The 23,033-nt window shown below is 49.1% G+C and overlaps 1 protein-coding gene across 4 annotated transcripts; it reads right to left on the bottom strand.

Moving 5' to 3' along the window:
• Positions 1-4,633: 4,633 nt before the first annotated feature.
• Positions 4,634-22,653, bottom strand: ACCS (1-aminocyclopropane-1-carboxylate synthase homolog (inactive)). Of its 4 annotated transcripts, XM_082475933.1 has the most exons (16): positions 20,960-22,650; positions 19,455-19,745; positions 17,734-17,793; positions 15,479-15,549; positions 14,204-14,273; positions 13,715-13,781; positions 11,641-11,738; positions 11,031-11,108; positions 10,183-10,283; positions 9,459-9,548; positions 7,339-7,384; positions 7,083-7,224; positions 5,945-6,199; positions 5,320-5,462; positions 5,072-5,225; positions 4,634-4,929 (listed from the first exon to the last, which is right to left on the bottom strand). In XM_082475933.1, the coding sequence occupies exons 2-16, from the start codon at positions 19,743-19,745 to the stop codon at positions 4,862-4,864; spliced, it is 1,734 nt and encodes a 577-aa protein (XP_082332059.1). In that variant the 5' UTR covers positions 20,960-22,650; the 3' UTR covers positions 4,634-4,861. The 4 variants fall into 4 exon arrangements, with proteins under 4 accessions (XP_082332059.1, XP_082332061.1, XP_082332060.1 ...); XM_082475935.1 differs by lacking the exon at positions 5,945-6,199 and having other exon boundaries at positions 20,960-22,644; XM_082475934.1 differs by lacking the exon at positions 4,634-4,929 and having other exon boundaries at positions 5,077-5,225; positions 5,320-5,535; positions 20,960-22,653.
• Positions 22,654-23,033: the final 380 nt, after the last annotated feature.

Below are 23,033 nucleotides of genomic sequence, written 5' to 3'. Positions count from 1 at the left end.
AGAATTTCTTAAGAGATGTATTTCAGGAAAAAGAATATTAAAACCAGAAGAAAGTACTGAGATGAAGTAAAGAAGTAATGAAATTGATAAACTCATAGGTAAATCAAAACAAATACTGACTGTATAAACCTATAAAAATAAAAACAACAAATTTGGAGATTAAAAACTAGGGGCTTCCCTGGTGGCGCAGTGGTTGAGAATCTGCCTGCCAATGCAGGGGACACGGATTCGAGCCCTGGTCTGGGAGGATCCCACATGCCGCGGAGCAACTGGGCCCGTGAGCCACAACTACTGAGCCTGTGCGTCTGGAGCCTGTGCTCCGCAACAAGAGAGGCCGCGATAGTGAGAGGCCCGCGCACCGTGATGAAGAGTGGCCCCCGCTCGCCGCAACTAGAGAAAGCCCTCGCACAGAAACAAAGACCCAACACAGCCAAAAATAAATAAATAAATTTTAAAAAAAACAAACAAAAAAAACTAGGCATCACCCCCATGTTCACTGCAGCATTATTCACACTAGTCAAGATATGGAAAGGCTTTGTGACCACCTAGAGGGGTGGGATAGGGAGGGTGGGAGGGAGGGAGACACAAGAGGGAAGAGATATGGGAACATATGTATATGTATAACTGATTCATTTTGTTATAAATTAGAAACTAACACACCATTGTAAAGCAATTATACTCCAATAAAGATGTTTAAAAAAAAAAAAAGATATGGAAACAACCTAAGTATCTATGGACAGATGAATGGAATATTATTCAGCCATGAAAAGAAGGAAATCCTGCCATTTGTGACAACATGGGTGGACCTCGAGGGCATTTTGCTAAGTGAAATAAGAGAAATACAAATACCATATGATCTTTCTTATATGTGGACTCTAAAAAACAAAACAAACACACAAAAAAACCTGGCTTATAGACACAGGGAAGAGAATGGTAGTTGCCAGAGGTGGAAGAAATGGGTGAAGGGGGTGAAAGGTAAAAAAAAAGGAAAGAATTTTGCAGCAAATACCCATATATCTACTGTCTATATTATGCAATTAATATTTTACAGTACTTGTCACATGTCTGTCTATCCATTTGCTGATCCATCATTTTTTTTGCTACATTTCAAAATAAGTTGCAGATATCAGCAGTTACATCTGAATATTTTATTGAATGCATATCATTAACTAGAGATCAATATTTTGCAGTTCCTTTTTTCTTATGAGATAAAATTTATGTACAATAAGGTGCATATATTTTGTACTTTTTCTTTAAATTAGGGAATAACAATAGCTTTGGCAGATGAGGGGGGAAAAGTAATGGCAGAAGAAAGGAGCAAAAAATAATGATTTTCCCTTTATACAAAAATTATAGGTCCCATGTACTCATATAAACACCTAAAAAAAAAAAGAAATTAACAAATTAGAAAACAAAAGTACAATAGAAAGAATTAACAAAAGTAATAGTTCATTGTGAAAAACTAGTAAAATTGATAAAACCAATACAAGACTGTTCATGACAAAAATAAAAGTAGAGAGAGCAAAAGTTCCCACTATTAGGAATGAAAAGGGTATATTACTACATAGAGAAAAAAGAAAAGAATGTAGTACTGATACATGTAAATGTAAATGTAAATGAACCCTAAAACATGAACCTGAGCAAAATAACCCAGACACAAAAGTGAACAACTATATGATTCCTTTGGGAAATTTTATGCATGGAGCTAGAACTCAGAGTGGTGGTTGCCTGTAGGAGATTGGGAGACTTACATAAGAGCTTGAAGGAACTTTCTGCAGCAATGGAACTGTTCCACATCATGATGGGGATAGGATATTAGTTATACAGATGTATATATATGTCAAGGACATTGAATCTTACAATTAAGATCTGCCCAATTCACTGTAGGCAAACTTTACTTCAGTTTTTAAAAATTAATTGAATGCAATGTTTTAGCAGAAGCTCAAAAGACATCTGAGACCAGTACTAGACCTAGATGGTATCTGTAACTCTCCTAGGTACTTGCCCTAAATAGAATTTTTAAATTTATTTCTTTTTTACTCTATACAGCTTTCATGTGGTTTTAAAAACAAAAAGCATTAAAACAAACCCAGGAGAACCAAAAAAGTGAAAGAGTAAAAATTCTCACTCCTGTCCTTGTTTCCCATCCTCCCAGTTTCCTTACCCCATAGGCAACTACTATTCTCAGTTTCTTTTGAACTCTTTTTCAGACTCTTTATGGGAAAACAAATGCCCTAAATTTTGACTTAGGGTGATGGAGTCTGAGAAAACATGGTGTCAAACATTAAATATCCTGTTGAGAGTCTTGAAGCCTTAGAACTGTTGTTAGAAATGTTCACATCAGAACTGGAGGTTCTATTGACCAGGTCTTCGACCAAACTGGGGTTGTCATGACTTTTCAAAGCACAATTTCCAGAGGAAGAAAAAAACAACTACAACAACAAAGAGGCATTAACTAAAATACTAGCCAACAATATGGCAGGAGATGAAAATAAAGGAGTGAGAGTTAAATATTCTAAGGTCATTTCCATGTTCAGGAGGAGAATAAAGAAAATGATAAAGTGAATGTTAATAAATGAAGAGTATCTGGCAAAATAAATACTCATTTCCAGATATATAAAGAACTCCTACAAATCTGAGGCTTAAACAAATATTTTTTAAATGAATGAAATAAAATGAAAAGGAGGCAACAGAAAAACATACTCTCTTTTCTGTGTCTGGAAGTGGTTGGTGAGGAGGTGATGTTTGGAGCTTCTGTAGCCATATTGAGACAATGAGGAAATAAGCTTGAAGGGGAAAAGCCAACCCACTAAGGATGGCAGAGTGGACAGATGAATAGAACCTGGGTTCCCCTGGATGGGCAGATGATTGAGGTAAGGCCTGCTGGCCTCCTATGGCAGGAGAGAAATGAATGCTGAGGAAGAAAGGGTGTCTATCCTGCTAATACCCTGTAGGTGTCTGCTACAAGGACCATGTAACCTGGAGCTGCCTGGAAGCCATCTTGCCACCATCTGAATGGAGCATGTCTGAAAATGAAGCCACACAGAGGAAAAGAGAAGGAGGGAACACAAAATCTGATGGCTGTAGTAACTGGCAGAGCAGAAAGGTGAGCAGAGAAGATGTGAGGTGGGTGTAGGGTATGTCCAGTCCATGCTCCAGAAAGGGAGACATATGGAACACGGCCATTCAGCAAAGCACAAGCCAGCTCTACTCAAACCAATGAGCTCAGTTCAGATCCAGATTCCTAGTTCAGTCAGCCTCTGCTAGGAAACCTGCTTGGATTCCCCCTAAGGGAGAGCTAGGAGTCATCCTTCTAAAAATTCTAGATGGAATTCATCACATGGGTCCTTCACAGGGGACCCTCAACAACAGTGGCAGCGTCACAACAGAGGTCTCTGGAGAGGACGTGTAGGGCCCTCAACGTGGCCATTCTGTTCTGACCTCCGGAAAAGCGGCAGGCATTCCAGTAAAGCAAATCCTGGCATCAACGTATCCTGGAAGTGGGAGTAGAAACGAGTGCTACTTAGCCAATGATATTGAAAAATAATGAAAGGTGAAACGATGACAGCATGAAGCCTGGTTCTCAGGACTGGAAAAGTCAAAGACTCCTTTGGGACTCTGGTTTGGTGGACTGGAAAGATTGTGAACCAAACCAACCTGAACTTGAATCCTGGCTCTGATACTTTTTAGCTATGTAACTTCAGAAACATCATTTCATCTGTTTGAGACTCAGTTTCCTCATCTCTAAAATGAGGGCTAACAATGCCAGCTTCCCACGGTGGTTAGAGTTAGAAATGATGCATGTAAATTACCCAGCACAGTGTCTGGCACGTACAAGGTATTCAAGAAAAGACAGGGAGGAAGGAGGAATGAATGAAAGGCGGAAAGAGGAAGACAAATCCTAACCCAGCGAGCATGGTTTATAGAAAGTAAACGCTGATTTCACCAACATGCTCTAAAGAGAAGAACGAGGAAAGAGATAGCTTTTCCAAACAGGAGTGTCGGGGCCTGAGAAGGGGCCTCAGCCCACAGCTTTAAGGCTGGTTCAGAAAGCTCCTTTGGGCTCTGAAATAAAGCACCCCTGGGGACGGGGTGAGCGGCCCTTTCATGCTTAAGGTGGAAAGGCCAGCCTGGGTCAGAGCTTGTCCCCATTGCAGCCTCCATTCAGGGCCCCATCATCTCCCAGCACAGTCTAAGTCGCTCTGGTTTGGAATCAGCAGTAAAGGCAGCTCTTTCCCAGGAAGAAGAGCATCCCGGAGATAGAGTCGCCCCTCCTGACTCCCGCCGGGGACCCGTTCACCTCGTCCCACGCGGGGGCTGTTCTCATGTCCCAGGTCTCAGGTCCCAGGTGTGCTGTAGGCCCACACATCCTATGTGCAGGAGAGTAATCTGAACATACAGAAGTAATTCCTTTCTCCTTGTAGAAATTACCACTCTTTTTTCTTTTGGGGGCAAACTCTCTCTTCCGTGTGTTGCTCCTTTGACTTGTTTCCCTAGCAACAAAGACAGAAGAATGAAGGCAGACAGGCAGACGGGCACAGGTTGTTTCTTTTCCTGTCCTGGGGGGCTGAGGGCTGTGGTGAGAAGCAGTCAGGACTCCTCCTCTGTCCCGTAAATGACTCACAGCAGAGGCTTTTAGTTTTTCCCGGTTTTGTTTAATAGCCGGGGAGGGGAATGGACCACGACTTAAGGCGTGTCTCGCTGCCACCGGGAGAGGAAGGAGCAGTTCTTCTTCAAGGTCAAGGCCAAGAAGGGTATCTGGCAAATGGCTCATCCACCATCAGTCTTCACAGTGGCTGCCAGGCCCCGTGGCCACAAGACAACGACCGGCTCACCTGTGCGGACCCCTCGGCTCCTAGGTCTAGCAGGAAGGGGCGTCTTCTGCCACCTGGGATTTGCCCTCAAGCACCCGCCGGACCCTCTGCATCCCTGGGATGTGAGAAGGGGAAGTAAGGGTCAGCACTGATGCTGGGTGGGTGGGGACGAGCAAGCTCAGGCTGCTGGGGCCACAGGTGAGGCCAGAAGAGGGAGGGCAGAACGAAGGACGCAGTTAGGAGGTGAGGCCGCTCACCCAGGCGAAGCCGGTGGGTCTTGTCAGAGAAAACCAAGCGGAACCAGCCAGGCTCTTTGCACTCGAAGGCTTGGCCAAAGGACAGCAGCACCTTGTTATCCAAAAAGCGGCGCCAGAGCAGCATCTCCTCCTCAAAGGTGGCCGCGGGCAGGTACTGGGAGGGTGAAAGGCGCTCAGGATGCAGAATGAGACCCCCTGCCCTTGCCTGCTGGAGGGAGCTTTAACACTGCCCCCACCACCTGCATTACCTTCCTCAAGTCGACCCAGATGAAGAAGCCGGCCCCACGGCTCAAGAAGGGGATCCCCAGGGCCTGGAGCTCTTCCGAGACATAGATGTGAGCAGCCTTGAGCCGGGCATGGTTTTCCGGCAGGTACACTTGGTTGATCCAGTCTGTTTGGGTGAAAGAGAAGCCAGAAGATAAACCTCGCCATCAACCCTCCGCTCTGTCCCAAGAGTCTAAATGCTGGAAAGAAAAAGGCCGTGAGCTGCCAAAGCTGGGTGAGCCCCTCCTGTAGCTGGTTGATTGGGGGCAATGGGAATATTCAGTGAAAAGCACCTTAAATCCAGATACTTGGCCCTGAGGGCTCCAGGGCCTGCATGCCATTCTCAGGAGCCCAGACACAAAGTCCCTCGGGACTCAGACCCTCAACAGAGGTGTACCCGCTTACATAGTGACAATTCCGAGTCACCCAGGCGGAAGCTCAGATCCCAGTGTGGCCACTGACTAGATGTGAGGCCTTGGGCAACTTCACCTCCTTGATCCCCATTGTTTTAACTGACCTTTGTTTTTAGTGTCCAGTTCGATGAATTTTAACACATGCATAGATTTGTGTAACCCCCATGACAGGCAGGATACTGAATGGTTCCCTCACCCCGAAGAACACCCTTGTGCTCTCTGTTTGAAGTCACAACACCCCCTTCCCTGTAATCGCTGGTCTGTTCTCCGTCACTGTAGTTTTGCCTTTTCCAGAATGTCACATAAGTAGAATCATACAGTAATGTAATCTTTTGAGACTGGTTTCTTTCACTCAGCACAATGCCTTTGAGATGGGTCTGTGTCCTCATGGATTTTATTGCAGTGTAGTATTCCAGTGTGTGGGTGAACCACAGTCTGTTTCCCCATTCATCTGTGGAAGGACATTTGGGTTGTTTCCAGTTTGGGGTGATTATGCATCAAGCAGCTATAAACATTCATGGAGAGGTTTTTGTGTGACCATAAGGGCAAATATCTAGGAGTAGGATTTCTGGGCCATTTGGTAAGTGTGTGTTGAATTTTATAAGCAACTGCTCAGTTGTTTTCCAAAGTGGCTGTTCCATCTTAACATTCCCACTGGCAGTGTGTGAGAGTTCCAGCTGCTCCACATCTTCACGAACACATGATACTATCACTATCTTTTTAAATTTAGCTATTATAGCAGGTGTGTAGTACCCGGTCTTGATTTTCCTCATCTATAAAATAATGGGGAAAATACAGGAACACCTGCTTCCTAGGATTCTGGGGAGGGACAAATGAGATTGAGAGCATCTTGCAGGGCTCAATGAATGGTGGCAATTACAGGTAACCTTTGCTATCTAAACTCACTATCTGAACCCAGGAATAGAATAGACCTGCACAGAAAGAGACACTTCCATTATAACTATCTTCCCTTAGTAGCTTCTGCTCTTTTTCAAAGGCTCACAGCTAATAATAATGAGTTCATATTGATTAAGTGCCTATTGTATGCCAGGTGCTATTCTAATTGAATGACAAATTACACCAACCCTACAAGACAGGTACCATTATGATCCCTGTTTTGCAGAAGAGGAAACTGAGGCTCAGGGAGGTGAAGGAATAGACCACATAGCCGGGACGTGACCGAGTAGGATATGAACGCAGTTTGGGCTCAGAGCTGGCACTCTCAAACACCACCCTAAATTCATCTCATGGGAGAAGCATCCATGACCCCTGGCCAGTCCCAGTCTGACTACAACCCTCCCCCCATCCTCAGGTGGCCAGGCCCAGGCAGTCACCACGGTCCCGGAGCAGCTGTGCCATCTGATACTGGACCAAGCCACTGAGGCCGTGATAGCGGCAGAGGGAGGATACCGCAGTGGCCACGTCCTGGTTTTCTGTGTACAGCGTGCCAAAGCGGAGCCCAGACATCCCGAAGTCCTGCAGGAGAAAGGCACTGTGGGAGGTGGCCAGCCCTCCCAGAGGAAGCCGGTTCCACCCACCTCTCTGCCCTCTCACCTCCCCCGACACCCCCAAGGCCAGCCAGGAACCCACCTTGCTGGTCGCCCACATCACGTGGGTCCTCTGGGGGTCAGGCAGCCTGCGGAGAGCACAGGGTGGGAACAGAGGCAACGCAGACCCGTGGGAGTTCACATGTTTGGTTGAACAAATGAGGAGACGGATGAATCTGGTTTCATCTCTTGAATCACCAATTCCTATACATCCTTCAGAGCAGGGGTCAGCCAACTACAGCCTGCTGCCTGTTCTTATAAACGAACCTCTACGGGGGCACAGCCACACTCTCCCACCTGCGTACTGCCCATGGCTGATTTTGTGCTACAATGGCAGAGCTGAGTGAGTGACCATATGGCCTGTAAAGCGTAACATATTTGCCATCTGATCCAAAAATATTTGCCAGCCCCTGATGTAGAGCATAGATCAAGCATCACTTCCTCAAGCAGACCGTCTCTGACCCCCTCCCAGTAGACCAGGCCAGTTGGGTACCCCAAGCAGATCCTCTGTTGGCTCTCCAGATGTCTGCTTTTTTTTTTTTTTTTTAACTTTGGGTTTTGTTTTTTTTTTAAATTTATTTATTTATTTATGGCTGTGTTGGGTCTTCATTTCTGTGCGAGGGCTTTCTCTAGTTGCGGCAAGTGGGGGCCACTCTTCATCGCGGCGCGCGGGCCTCTCATTGTCGCGGCCTCTCTTGTTGCGGAGCACAGGCTCCAGACGCGCAGGCTCAGTAATTGTGGCTCACGGGCCTAGTTGCTCCGCGGCATGTGGGATCTTCCCAAACCAGGGCTCGAACCCGTGTCCCCTGCATTGGCAGGCAGATTCTCAACCACTGCGCCACCAGGGAAGCCCCAGATGTCTGCTTTTCAATAATCAAATGATTAGCTGTGTATCTAGTTGCTAAAAGTTTTGGGGGTTTTTTTTGTTGTTTTTTTTTTCCAGCTAGAAATACAAGTTCCACATAAGAAGGGTCTATGTCTTTCTTGTTCACTGATGTATCTCCATCACAGCATAGTGTCTGGCCCACAGGAAGCGACAAATCCCTATTTCTCTGAGTCTCACGCTCCTAATCCATAAGCAAAGGGGAGGAACAACCTACGTGCCATCCACCTGGCAGAGCTTTGTGAGGACTGGCTGAGCAGAGCAAAGGAAAGTGTTCGGGAACCACTGACTGAAAGCACCCACCTTGGCCAGGCAGGATAATCACCACTTGCATGAGTTATCTCACAACAAGAGGTCCTGATGAGGAATATGGAGCTGACAAGCTACCGCCAGCTGGAAGACTTTAGGAGGAGCCAAAAGGAGGGAGGAGACGCCAGCCCTTAATATGTTCTACCAACCTCTCAGAAACCCTCGCACAGGAAACTATCTTGACTGAGAGATGCGTGCGCCGCCAGAAAGGGCCTTGAATTGGACCAAGTATGGGCACAAGCAAGATGATGGACCAGAGACAACCTGGAAAGCTAACCCCATTACCTTAAAACCTGAGACTGCGAGCCACGTGGCAGAGCAGTTCTCCAGGGTTCCCTTACCCTCCTGCTCTCCACCCAGGTGCCCCTTCCCAATAAAGTCTCTTGCTTTGTCAGTACGTGTGTCTCCTCAGACAATTCATTTCGGAGTGTTAGACAAGAGCCCACTCTCAGGCCCTGGAAGGGGTCCCCCTTCCGGTAACAAAAGGACTCAGCAGGGCTGAAAGATCTGAACGAATATTAGGAACTGTCAGAATCCCTAAATGCCAGATGTGTAGATTTTCCAGATGATCCGATCCAACTGTTTCCAAAGGTGTTCTGGCCACATATTCTTGACTCAAACTAAATCTAATGAAAAAGCTCCGATAGCTGGAAGGGCTTGGCACATGCAGGGGGCCCCAGAAGTATTTGCTGAATGAATGAGTGAATGAGTGAATGAATGAAAATGGAGCCACTCTGGAGATGAAGGAAACAGCAGAGGATGCCCATTTCCCACCCTCCCAACCTTCCCTCAAGGAATCCTAAGACCACTCCTTGGAGCTTTCAGAACCACCACAGAACAATTTGAAAACCACTGATTGGCCCAGCCTCCCTTCTTCTCGTTAGGGGACCTGAGGACAGTAGGATTAGCTGGAAGGGAGAGGAACTGTCCTGGGTGGGAGGAGGGGCGCAGGACTGGCAGAGTCCGCTCACCTTTCCAGGCTCAGGACACTGTGGTACCCAACCGACTCCTCAAACACGGACAGCATGTAGACCTCATCCACCATCACGTGCAGCTCGTGCCTGGAGGGCAGGTCGGGGGGAGGAGAGAGCTTGGCTGGTAGGCCAAATGCATCCCCCAGGGTTGGATGGCAGTGAATCAGAAATCCAGAAGGACCACGGTCTAGCCCAGGGTTACCAAACTTGTTTTTTCCAGGAACACCCTTCTTTTGTCTATTTCTTTCAAACAGACAACAAGCCGTGCACACACAAAGCAGATGACAGTGGGGATTCTGAAGCACTGTGGGGGGAGGGGGGAGGCGGAGTCCTGGGGCACCTCCACCGAGGGCCACAGTTAAGTGCAAGACAGACCCAGATTCACGGCTGGCTCCACCCCTCACTCTAAGCCTCAGTAAATGGGATAATGACAGTATCTGTACCTAATAGGGTCGTTGGGAGGATTACATGAGCTAGAGCATGTAAGGTGCTTAGCAGGGGGCCTGGCCCCTAGAGTGGGCAATAAATGGCAGCTGCTGTTATAAAAAGAAAGAGAGAACTAGCATCCCACCAACCCCTACCCCCTGACTCCACTGCCAGGAAGGGCCAAAGCAGGTAGAAACCCACAGTGGGGTAAAGAGGGTAGCAGGACCTGCACCAAAGCTCACACCAGAACCCTGATCTGTAACATGCTTTACGGGGTGAGCGTGGGGTGCCTCACCTCTCGGCAAACTCCAGGTACTCCTGCAGCTCTCCTGGGGAATAGACGTCACCCAGAGGGTTCTGGGGGTTGATGAGGATGAGGCCTTTGACCTTCACACCCTGAAACCATCAGTGGGACAGGAGACCCTCAGCTCCTCCCCAAGGCCACACGGACCCACTGGGCAGGATCCCAGGGAAATGTGTTCACCACCCAACACGAAACGAGTAAGGGCAAAGAATTATATCTGCAGCATCGTATCAGCTATAAAAGAAAACAAATGCAGAGAACAAAGCTCAGAGAGAAATATGCCCAAACGCCAGTAGAAGTTGCCTTTGTTGGTAGAATTATGGGTGGCGGTTTGTGCTTTTAAAATTCCCACAGTGGGCATATATGGATTTTATGACCAAGGTTAAAAAAAAAAAAACAGATTGATAGATTTCTGAAAAGTGGACTAGACAGGAAGCACAGGAGGGCTGCTGGTCTACGCCTTTCTTCAGGAGGCCTCAGATCCCCTCAGAGTGAGGGGGACCACCTCCTCAAATCACCAGAGAGACTGCTGAACCGCAGACTTCTAAGCTCCATGCTTGACCTGCTGAGTCACAATCGGGAGAAGTGGGGGGTAGTATTTTTAATCAAGCTCTCTAGTTGATTCTTTGTACACTGAGAGTCTCAGTCTTTCTCTAGCAGGAAGCCCTCCATGGGCAGGCTCATGCTTGACCCCCAGAACGGTTCCATGCTACCACCCTACCCCCCGTCCCCATCACGGAGTGCCACCACTACTCCCAGGAGATCAGCCACAGGAAGGGGGTCCATGCCCTGCTCAGGCACACCCACTTCCAGCCTTGGGTTTAATTTGATCCCCAGACCTCAGAATTAGCTCCTTCCAGTGCCATCTCGAGCTTCTCCACTGTGAGCTGGAAGGGGCGTGTCTCCAGCCCAGTGACCTGGAAGAAGAGCCACAAAAGCCACCAGCCAAATTCAGTGACCCTCCCCCCCCAGACCTGGACTCTGGGGCCTCTCCTACCCCTGTCGTCTCCAGCCTCCTCTTAGAACAGTCTCAGAAAAACACAGGGGGGTCACTCCCCTCTCACTGCCACCCACCCCATCACATCAGGGACACCCTCACGGCTCTTAGGTTTGGGGAAGAGCCCCCTGAGGTCCTCTGATTGGGGTCCGCGGGCTTCCATGTTGAAGTCTGCTCTGCCCCATTCTCACCCCACCATTCCGGTGTGGTCTCCCTGGGCTGCCCTTGGCTTTTGCATCGACCCCAGGGATCTCAGAGGTGGAAGATAGGGTGTCCCCAGGGCACCCAGGCAAGGGCAACCATGGCCAACACAAGGCTCCACTCTCCTTTCAGCCATAACCCCAGAGGCCTCGGCATGGACTTCCTCTCATGTCTACCCTCAAATTCAGACAGAGGAACATCTTGGCCTACAGGAAGGCCCAGGTCCAACCTGGGGTCCCAGGAACTCTTACCTCACTGTCCAGATAGACACAGACCAGTCGGACATTGCCATAGAGATACACATGCTGCGTGATGGCTCCGTAGTAAGGGGCAGGGATCAGGAAAGCCTCTGGGGGCAGGAGTGGGCCAGGGCCCGTCACCCTCTGGCCGGAACACCCAGACCCCCATCCACTGACCCCACGCCTCTCCAAGCCTTCAGTGTGCTTGGGGAACACCTGGGGAACATGCTCCCTCTCTCAATTCCCAAAACTCTTTCTAAAGCTGGGATCCACTGAGATCAGTCCCTTTTCGAATCATTACTAGCTACCATTTATCGGGCACTTAATATGTGTGGGGATCTGTGCTAAATATTTATTTTTGAATCTCGTTTGAGCCTCACAATCACTCTGTGGAGTAAGTCCTATTATTATCCTCACTTTACTGATGAGGAAACTGAAGCTTAGATCCCTCGGAAGCACACGACATGCTGGGTCAGTGCAAGCTCAGACTTGGCACAGGAGTCGAAGCTGCAGGGTGATGATCTGGGTTTGACAAATGGGAAAACTTGACAATACATAGAACTGCCCAGAGACAGAATGTGCTGCTTCTGGAGGAGTGAATGCTCCCCTGCTGGGGGCACTGAAGCCAAAGGCTGACACCGCTCGGTGGGGAGGGGGTGTCATGCAGAAGACTCCCGCTGTGGACACAGGGGCTGATGAGATGACGCCCAAGGTCCGCTCTAAGGCAGAGGTAAAGGTGCTCCTCCAGCTCTGAAGAGGGTGCATCAGTCAAGCTGCCCCCTTCCCAGCTTTCCCTTCAGCACAACCCCACCCCCGCCTCGCATCTCTGGAAGGGGCAGACTTTGCCCCACATGTTCCCTCCCCTGGTCACAGGGATTGGGCCAGAGGTAGACAAATGACCCCAGGAGCCAATGCACTGTCTGGCCAGACACCCGTCACGTTCTCTCTGTCTCAGGACTTTGCTCCAAGAAGCACAGATCCTTGTGAGATGAGAACATGCACTTGAATGCGAAGGTCATGTTGAGTCAGAGCTGAGCCAACAACCTGGGCCAAACAGAGCTGAGGAAGGTCCAGAGAGAGGCCTGCATAAGAAGCGGAGGAGGGGGACTGCACACCCCAGTGAGAGACAGAGAGTGTGACGCTGATTCTACTCTTGATGGTTCTAGAACGGGTAGGAAATTGCTTATTACATCCGTGTGATGAATCTTCCTTTTAGGGTTCAAAACTTGGTTTTTACGTCTCTCTGTGTTATTTTAACAAGTAACTTAACCCCCTGGGCCTTAATCTCCTCATCTGTTAAATGGGAATAAGCACAGAACCTACCTCATCGGGGTTAGAGTGAGGATTAAATGACAGACTATGCATAGCCTTAGGCCAGCGTATGAAACGTAGTATGTGGTCAATAAATGTTACTAAATTATGATTATTAATTAAGCTAATAATGAGTGGGTCTCTGTTCCTGGCAACAGCCCCTGACCATGACTATGGTCAACATGTCCTTGATTTGACCATGGCTCTTGCAGCAGGCACTGCTGGCTAGCTACTCAACAACCATTCCAATTTTCTTCCTTGTTCAGAGAGCACCAGATTTTTCAGCTACGACCAGCAATAAGTCCAAGGAAGGTGCACCTTCCCCCAGCCCTGGGGGATGAAGCAAGTTTGGTTTAAGCCAACCAGCGTTCTCTTCCCCTTCGCCAGGGACTGCTTTGGGAATGGGTTTGTGAGTCCGTCCTGGCCAGAAAGATGCAAGCAGAGCTCTGTGGGGACTCTTCCAGGAGAGAATAGCCCCATTTCCTCCGTCCCAGTAAAAAAGAGACAGGCACAGCACAGCCTCCCTCTCTTCCTGCTTCAGGACATGCTGTCACATGAGGTCGTCACAGAGAAATGGCCCAGAACCCTGGCATCACCTTGACTTCCCCTGGAACTGCCAACCCCTGGTGTCTTGCCAGGCCACTTAGTTAAGCCCCCTGTGGTCTAACAGTTTATTATGGCAAAAGCACCCTGAAGCAGGCCTCAAGGACAGGGAGCCAGGGACACTGCAGGCACAGGGCAGCACCTGGTACTGAATGGGCTGCAGTCTACTTACCCCCCGCCTCACACAGTACCGTGGCCAGAGCGGAGAAGAGAGAGGCACAGCCATTCAGAACCACCACCTGAGGGTGACACATCCGTGGGACAAAGATGAATCTGTCCCAGAAGGGTGCAAGGGCCTGCAGCCTCTAACCCAGGAGGGCACAGAGCAGGGCCAGGTCATACCCACAGGCCCCTCCTGACTAACAGCCAAGTCCATCTGTGTGGCTTATTCGTGGGGACCCTGTTCTAGATCAACTGAGCAAAGAAGAGGGAGCTGGTCACTCAGAGAGTCCTGCCCAAAGGTGTGGAGGCAAAGAGGGGCCACAGAACAAAGCGGGGCAGAAATTATACCCAAACCCTAAATATCTAGGATGAGGGGAAAGAAGGGAGGGGGCCTTCCTAATTCCAAATCAAAACTAAGTGACCCCACCTCACCCCTGGCCAGCCAAAAGTTGGGGAGGGGGCAGAAGAGCAGGAAGGAGCAGGGGAGGGGGCTACTCACATTCTCTGGTTTAAGGGGTGCGGGGCTCCTGCAGTAGAAAGACAGGAACCTGGCCACTTCCTCCCGGAGGCTGGAGATCAGACAGACAGATGGGCAGTGCCTGTCAGAGGGGCTCCGACCCCAAGTCCATCCCAAAGCTCCTCTGGTGAATCTTCAGGCAGCTGCCATTACTCTCCTCTGCTTCCCACGATGGGAATACGATCAGTATTTGTCTCCACTCCTTGGTACCCACCTCCCTCCTCGGTCCCAACACTACCCGCATGTGTCGAAACTTCCATTCCAGTAGTTCTAGGACACCTGACCCCACCTAATCAGCAGACTGCAGGAATATCAAAAAGTAACACTCTCTATACAGATCTAGCTAATAGTAATAGTAATAATAACACATTAATATAATAAAATATATAATATAATGTATGATAATATAATTATTATAACAATAACTATTATCATAGTTATTGCTAATATTTACAAGCATTTACCTTATGCAGGTGTTATTTAGAGAATATTCCTCATTTACTCTTCATAAAACCCCTATGACACAACTACTATTATTATTATTCCCATTTTACAGACAAAAAAACTGAGGCTTGAAGGAATTAGGTTACATGCTGGTAAGTAGCAAAGTCCACACTCAAGCCCAGTGGTCGGACTCTAGGGCCACCATCCTAATTATTATAAGAGCACATGCTTGGAATTACTCTTGGAATCAAGTCCAGCTCCAGCACTAAATCCTTAGGACAGCATCTGGGCCCTAGCAAGTGCTCAATAAATATAAACTCTTATTAGTTTTACTTACTATCGCCCATCTGACCAGCAGAAGGCGCCAACCATCTCCTCCTAAGCTGATTCTGGCTCCTCTAAAGCTACTGAGAAATTGGAGACAAGGCTCCTGGCCTGAAGGCCCTCTCCACTCCTCAGACTCAAGAGAAACCAAGCCAGGGAGCCGCTGAGCAGGGGTGGGATGGGCAGGAGGCACCAGTTCCCTGCAGATGCTCCAGGAGACCCCATGACTGCCAGCTCTCCAGGACTAGGCCCTCAGCCTAGGGCAGGCTTTCTCAACCCGCCACTATTGATGTTTCGGGCCAGATCATTCTTTCTTGTGGAGGGGCCTGTCCTAGGCACTGTAGGAGGTTTAGCAGCTTCCCTTGCCTCTACCCAAGAAAAGCCAGGAGTACCCCCCTTCCCAGTTATGACAACCAAAAATGTCTCCAGACATTTGGGGAAGGAAACCGCCCTGGGGTTGAGAACCACTGGCCTACAGGTGCTACTTACAACAGATGTCCCCTCCAGTCAGGGTACTGCAGCAGGGACGGCTCCACCCGCAGCATGTCGCTCTGACTCAGCTGGGGACAGACAGGGGAGAGCAGGACTGAGGGCCTCACACACTCATGGTGAGGGCCAGCCCTGCCACCTGCATCCACGCAGCACCAGGGCTTCTAAAGCCAAGGGCTTGGTCTGCTTATCAGAGAAACTGACAGGGGCAGCCCAGGGACAGCATTCTCATGCCCATTTTGCAGATGAGCAAACTGAGGCTTAAAAATGTCAGGTGTGGGACTTCCTTGGCAGTCCAGTGGTTAAGACTGTGCGCTTCCACTGCAGGGGGCCCAGGTTCAATCCCTGGTCAGGGAACTATGATCCCGCGAGCTGCACAGCGCAACCAAAAAAAAAAAAAAAAGTCAGGTGGCTCAGCCAACATCAGAGCACCGGCAAGTGGCGAAGCTAAGACAAACCAGAATTTTTGACTCCTAGTCCAGTGCTCTTTATACAACACCGCCGCCCAACAAGACCAGGGGGGTGGATTTGCAGAGGCAGCGATAGGAGACCGCGCTCCTCAGCTCCTCCAACGGGGTGACAGAAGAGGTCCCAGAACTGGGTTCCCTACCTCGGTCTTGGCTCTAAGTCATGGAGGGACTCAGGCCGCTGTCTTCCTGCAGGCTCAGCTCAACCTCACACTTTGGAAAATGTGGCCATTTCCAGACCATCCCCACCCTGCCTGGGTGCTGGGTTAGTGACTCCCAGGGCATCACACCCACAAAGTCGAGGAAAGGCAGAAGCCTTGGGCGGCGGGACCAAAAGGAAGAAAGGGAATGAGCCACGTGTCTATAACCCCAGCCTCTTCCATTTCTCCTTCGTCCTTGAGCACTGCACTGTCCGATACAGAGGCCTCTGGCCACATGTGGCCCTTATGTGTGACTCTCCTGAATTGAGACACTGGATTCTGAAGACTTATATGAAAGAAGTATGTAAACTAGCTCATTAATAATTTTTTATATTGATTACATGTTGAAATAGCCATATTTTAGATACAATGGGCTAAATAAAATACATGATGAAAATGAATTTTACCAGTTTCTTTGTACTTATTTAATAGAAACATTTTAATTATATATGTGGCTCACAGTTTATTTCTACTGGATGGCACTGAGCTGCCTTAGAGTGGGGAGCTGGCTTTGGGTAGAACAGGCTTTTCAAGCCCACTCCCTACACCCCTCTCCCCTTGCAGCTTAGATGTTTCCCTTTGGAAATATGTTCCTTTGGGTTAAGTATCACTCTCTCCACAGTTCCAAACTCTAACTCCTAGGCCTCGAGAGACACATTTATCAGATAGTTCCAGCAGTTTACTAGAGGTGGCTCACACCAGCTCAAGAAATCTGATTATTTTCTCTATCTGTGAGTTGGCAGGCAGAGGGAAGGGGGAGGGGCAATATAAGGGTGGGGATTAAGAGGTCCAAACTATTAAGTATAAAATAAGCTACAAAGATATACTGTACAACACGGGGAATATAGTCAATATTTTATAATAACTATAAATGGAGTATAACCTTTAAAAATTGTGAATCACTACTGTATACCTGTAACTTGTATAATACTGTACAGCAATTATACTTCAATTTAAAAAAATAAATAAAAGAAATCTGATTTCAGAAATTTTGCAAACTGTACCATTTTCAAAAATTAAATTATAGAAACTATACATATAAATTATGTAAGTCAGTTACAGTAAAAACAAAGGTAAAAAGTACTCAAACAATATTGCTCCTGTCTATGTTACTCCATTTTGCTCTCATCTGTGCTCTGGAGGTTCTTTCCATCCAGGTGTCTGCATGGTGGGACTACCACGTGATGGTGCCCCAGCACCTCTCTTCCCAGCTCTGCATGCAGTGATGTCACAGCAATAGCTTGATATCGGCTACAGTGGGGGCATTTACACTATGGGAATCAGAAAAGCTACCGATCAGGGTCCCCTTTCTCCCAGGGCCAGTTGTTAAATACTGACCACATCACCGAGTATACTCCCCCTGAGAGCAGGGACCCAGTCAGCAGGAGGAACTGAGGAGGGAAAGAGCCAGAAGAAGTGAAGAAGGAGGATCACAGTGGGGAAGTGACTCTCCCAAGATGGCAGAGAAAGTGGTCCCCGAGGCCGCTGAAGCAAGCAGCAGACTCTCTGGGGGAAGTATTCCTAGGAATCCCAGAGAAGACAGCCCCTTGGAGCTGGGGATGCCACCCAGAGGTGCACCGGGACTTACCCGCCTGGACAGCAGGTCAAAGCAGAGTTTGTTCTCACTGGTGCCCAAGTTAATGATGCCCTGGAGGTGAGAGGTACAGAGCCATGTGTGCACAGCAGAGGGTGCCATCGGAAGGCCCCGGGGGGCGCACCAAGGCAGCAAAGCGAAGCTCTCTGCAATCCCGCCCTTCCCACCACCCCTCCTGGCCTTTGCTCAAGCCATGCCCTCCACATGGCTCCCTGATCCTATCTTCCCATTTCGAAAGCTCTGTGCAAATGCCATCTCCTCCAGGAAGCCTTCCTCAAAATCCCACCTGCAACGGATCTTTTCTTCTTCTGGATCCCAAAGCACTTTATCTGTCCCCCTTTATGGCACTGGTCAGTTTCTGTCCCAGGTCACAGGGACTGATGTACAGGCTTTATCTCCCCCACTAGATGGGAAGTCCCTGAAGGCTGGATACATGCCCAAGACACCGCTGTATCTCTCAAGAGCCTCAGTTTACAGGATGAAAGAATGTACACAGTAAACTGGTGCTCTGGCAGGAACAGGAACAAGGGTGAATGTACCGCCAGAAGAGGCCCTGTCAGCCCCATGGAGAAGACCACGTGGTGAGGAACCAAGGCCTGCCAACAACCATGTGAGTGAGCTTGGAAGTGGATCATCCCCCCACCCCACCAAGCTTTCAAATGAGACCACAGCCCCAGCTTCACTGCAACTTCCCAGGAGATCTTTAGCCTGAAGCACCACCCTGAATTCCACCCTGGATTCCTGAATTCCAGAAACTGTGAACTGTTTGTTTTACGCTGCTAAGACCTGAAATCCTTTGTTACACAGCAAGAGATAACTAATACAATCCCTCACTTTTTTAAGGTCTCTGCTTCAATGTCACCATATTAAAGTGACCTTCTATGACCACTTCACATAAAATAGTAATATCCCCAGCCCACCCCACCAGTCTCTATCTTATTACTCTGCTTTATTTTTCCCTACAAGACTTATCCCAACGTATTATATATATTTATGTCTGTCTCCCATACTAGACGATAAACTCCATGAGGGCAGGAATTTATTTTTGTTCACGGCTGTAACCCTGGTATATAGAACAGTGCCAGCACCTGGTACATGCTCAACAAATAAAGATTATTAAAGGGTTATTCATGACAGCTCTCTACCCTCTGAAGGTATTACTAGTAATAAGTTATAATAATTGGGGCATGTAACATTAATAATAATAGCAACTACCATTTATTGAATGCTCTATGTGGAAGCACTGTGCTAATAACTTACGTACCTGATCTCATTTAATTGTGACAGTTCTATAGAGGAGGTATTACTATCCCATTATAGAGATGAACTGAGGTTCAAAGACATTAAGTAATTAGCTCAAGAATACACGACCCGAAAGTGAAACAGTGGCAACCTGAACCCTAGTTCTGTCCCAGATCTAAAGTTGGATAGTCGATGGGCTGTGGATCAGAAACCATATAATTGCACTCCATGGTTCTTGAATTCCTCCCTCACACATCAAGGTTCCCTTAATTATAAATGGGCCATTTTCTGATTCAGGTAACATACAGGGGCCTCTCTGAGAAACATCAGACACCCCGTTGGGAGTCAGAGGGCCATAACTCCAACATGACAATAGCAAGCTGGGTGCTGCCCTGTTGGTCAAGGTGGGGTACCCGCCCCCTCCACCCCCCCGTGCTCTCTTGCGTCCCAGTGGGGAGGGGGCCTTCACTCACACTGGGGTTCTTATCCTCATCATACTCATCCATGTGGTAGGTCCTGTAGCCCTCCTCTGCTGAATCCCAGAACCATTTAATGACGCTTCCTCTAGAGGACAGGTAGGGGCTGTCGGAGGAGAACATGGCGGTGGGATCACCCACTCCATAGAGCTTCAGCGGCTTCTGGTCTGGTTTTCTGGAGCATTCTCCTTCCAGACCATCCCCATGGTTACTGTGCAGGCCCTGTTGGGAGACTGAACCCAGAGAGGTGGTAGGTGTCCCGGAGTCCTTCTGAGGGAGTGTGAACATCTGCAGAAAGACAAAAGCACTCAGTGCCTGATCTGATGAAGGGCTTTCATAGCACCAAGCAACACAAATGAACTGAGAGTCACGGGGCCCTCCCCCTTCTCTATCTGCCCCTTCCTTCAAGTTTATATACTCATCACTTCCTGTGTCCCTTACTAGTTGTAACCATGTGCGCAATCGCTTCAAGGCATCAACTCTGCTAAGGATCTACAGACAGGGGCTGTACTTGCTACTTTTCTACAACTTTAATAAATGTCTGCTTCAGCTTGTTTTACTTTTGTGGAAGTTTTTCATTCTGCGGCCTAAAGAGTCACCAGCTTCTTTTTCCATTCTTGCCGACGTCAATTTCAAAAAAAAAAAAAAAAGCCAAGTTAAAATTTTCTGACTTAAAGCAGAAAGAGCCTGGTGTCCAGGGGTCTTGTGGTGACTGTTGCGAACAGGAGTAAAGGATAAAATGAGATTATCTGGTTGTTTGGAGGCGATGATGGGTGGGGCCTGAGAAGAAGGAAGTGGGGTTCCCACAAGTGCACGTGCACGGACCCTGAGCAGAGCCCAAGGCCCCACCCTCGCTCCCGAAGTGGGGAAGGCGTGGCCCCTGGGAGGGGCTGGTCTGATCCTGCGCTCAGATGTGAACTCCTCCACTTTGCAAGCCAGTGTCCTCGTGGGCACAGTGGGTGTAGCCGTAACTACCTCATAGGGTAGCAGTGAGGACATACATATATGAGTTAGTGTAAATGGCTTAGAACAAATCCTGGCTCATGGCCAAACTTCAGTAAAATATGTTATTATAACTCCTCGCCGCTTTCCCCAGTCCTGATGCACAAGCCCCAAACACCAAATGATGGGGGACCAACCAGCGGCCCAGAGGCGGGGTGGAGGTGGGGTCCGGCCGGGCCCCGGCTCCGCGCGCGCCGTGCGGGAGCGAAGGGCGGGCTCGGGGGGGTCCAGCAGGACGGCGGCGAGTCCAGAGCCCGAAACCCGCGCGGCAGGGCCTCGGAGATCCACGAGAGGGCGGACAGGGCGGAAGGCAGAGCGCAAGACCCCTGCGGAGCGGCGAGCGCCTCGCGGGCGCCGGCTCCCGGTCTGCGAGAGGAGGAAGTTTAAGTCTGGCCGAGGGCTTCGAGACGGAAGGGCCGGGACTTCTGCAGCGAGGCCTCCAGCCCGGGCAAGGGAGACCCCGCGGGCCCCCTGCTCTGCAAAGCGTGGATTGCACCTACTTGCGGAGCTGGAGGAGCCGGCGCCGGCACTCAGGGACGCGCAGTCTGTGTCCGAATCCTCGCCCGGACTCGCTTTCCGCCGCTGTGCGAAGGGCACCCGGGCCCAGGCACTCGCACTCGGGACCGTCCGCGCCGGGTCGGGCTTCCCGGAAGGTTACGGGCGCAGTTCGTCAACTCGCGCCCGAGGCCGCAGGACGCCCGGGTGTGGCCTGCGCGCAGGGAGCGCACACGCTGCAGCGCCGTGGGGTGGGGAGGGGAAGCCGCGGAAGGGGAGGGGGCCCAGGGCCAAAGCTCCGCCAGGAAAGGACGGGCCGCCCGCTGCCACCTCCGCGCTCTGCGGCCTCAGCGCCCTGGCCGCCTTCCCGCCCCGGACTCCCCGCCCCTGGCACACGGGGGCGCCTCCCTCTGCCTCCCGGCCTTAGTATCCCCATTTTAAGGCAGAATCACCGAGGTTACTGGACAAATGTATGCCTGGTTGCGGGCCATGGAAAAGGCTTTCCGGAGTTCCATTAATTCCGATTAAGGGCATCCTGAAAACATCCTTCCCCTATGAAAGCTTTTGACCTGAGTTTGTAATTTCTCCTCCTTTCGTTCTACAGAACATCTGGTGGACTCTGCCTGCGACCCTGCACATTCCGGGACTTTGGCAATGAGTTAGACCACCAAGGTCCCAGGCCCGCGCCGAGCCTTTGGGTAGGAAAAGTTTCCTTTTCTCCATGAAAAGCAATAAGCAGGATCCATCAGTACAGAAATGGCTGGGAAGACTTGGCTGTCTTCGGATCACTCCACTTCTTGTCTTCGCTTTGACCTTGCCACTAACATTGTGACCTTGAGCAGCTCTCAAGACTTTTTGGTCCTCCGTGTTATGTAAAATAAGCCAGTTCTCTCCATTTAAGTCATATCATTCTGTTTAATTCAGGTAAGTAGTCTTATTGAATGCCTGTGTTGTGCAAGATCTCTGCAAAGTGCTGTCAGACAGTGATGGCAAAACAAACAGCGGGCCTTCATGGTTGACTGGGAAGGCAGACATACAAATGTGCTAACTAATAAGAAAGATTACTGGGTGCCTTGGAAGCATGCGGCAGGGAGATTTAACACCACCGCCCCCTTCCCTGACACACACACACATGCATTGGCCCCATACAGGAAGCCTTACACACACATTCATTCACCCTAAACACTTAGGACATGATGCTTGAGTCCTAGTTAGCTAGCTGGAGTGTGGGGTGTTGGAAGCAGAAGAAAGCCTTTGATAGAACCTTGAAGGTTAGACTCAGTGTGGAACATTAATGAACTGCAACAATCCTAATACCGACCACCGGAGCTTGCAGGGTTCAGGAGAAAGGTTGGAGATACGATCAGGGATCAGGTCATGAATCTTAATAAACCCTGATAAGGACTGTGAACTTCTCACTGAGGGCAATGGATATATACTGTAATCTCTAGAGCAAACAGTTTTTTAAAAAAAATCAAAAGGTATAACTAAGAATAAATGTGATACTAAATAATGCCTGATTAATTCAAAAGGCATGCAGGAAGGAAAAAATGAACAAAGAGCATATGGCACAAATAGAAGACAAATAACAAGATAATTGACTTAAATACAACCATATCAATGATTACATTAAATTAATGACCAAAGACCAGTTAAAAGATCATCAGACTGGATAAAATGGTAAGATTAAGAATATGGTGTTTGCGGGCTTCCCTGGTGGCGCAGTGGTTGAGAGTCTGCCTGCCAATGCAGGGGACACGGGTTCGGGCCCTGGTCTGGGAGGATCCCACGTGCCGCGGAGCGGCTGGGCCCGTGAGCCACAATTGCTGAGCCTGCGCGTCTGGAGCCTGTGCTCTGCACCAGGAGAGGCCGTGATGGTGAGAGGCCCGCGCACCGCGATGAAGAGTGGCCCCCACTTGCCTCAACTGGAGAAAGCCCTCGCTCAGAAACGAAGACCCAACACAGCCATAAATAAATAAAATTAAATTAAAAAAAAAAAAAAGAACCACAGAGTTCATTCTAACCTTCCTTTCTCATCTGTAACTTCCCTCTACAATAGTGAGAAACCTGGCTCCCATC

This window comes from Balaenoptera physalus (assembly GCF_965194825.1).
Source record: "Balaenoptera physalus genome assembly, chromosome: 10".
Taxonomy (NCBI): domain Eukaryota; kingdom Metazoa; phylum Chordata; class Mammalia; order Artiodactyla; family Balaenopteridae; genus Balaenoptera; species Balaenoptera physalus.
The sequence above is the reverse complement of the archived record's forward strand: the minus strand, read 5'-3'. Positions and strand labels throughout refer to the sequence as shown.

Bases quoted from the DNA above. Each gene is read 5' to 3' on its own strand.
- ACCS (XM_082475933.1), bottom strand. From the start codon at position 19,745: ATGTTCACACTCCCTCAGAAGGACTCCGGGACACCTACCACCTCTCTG. The intron at 13,782-14,203 runs GTGAGTAGCCCC...TGTCACCCTCAG, and splicing joins CACCCCTTAAACCAGAGAAT to GTGGTGGTTCTGAATGGCTG. The intron at 10,284-11,030 runs GTCTGGGGATCA...TGATGGTTTCAG, and splicing joins TGGAAGGAGCTAATTCTGAG to GGTGTGAAGGTCAAAGGCCT.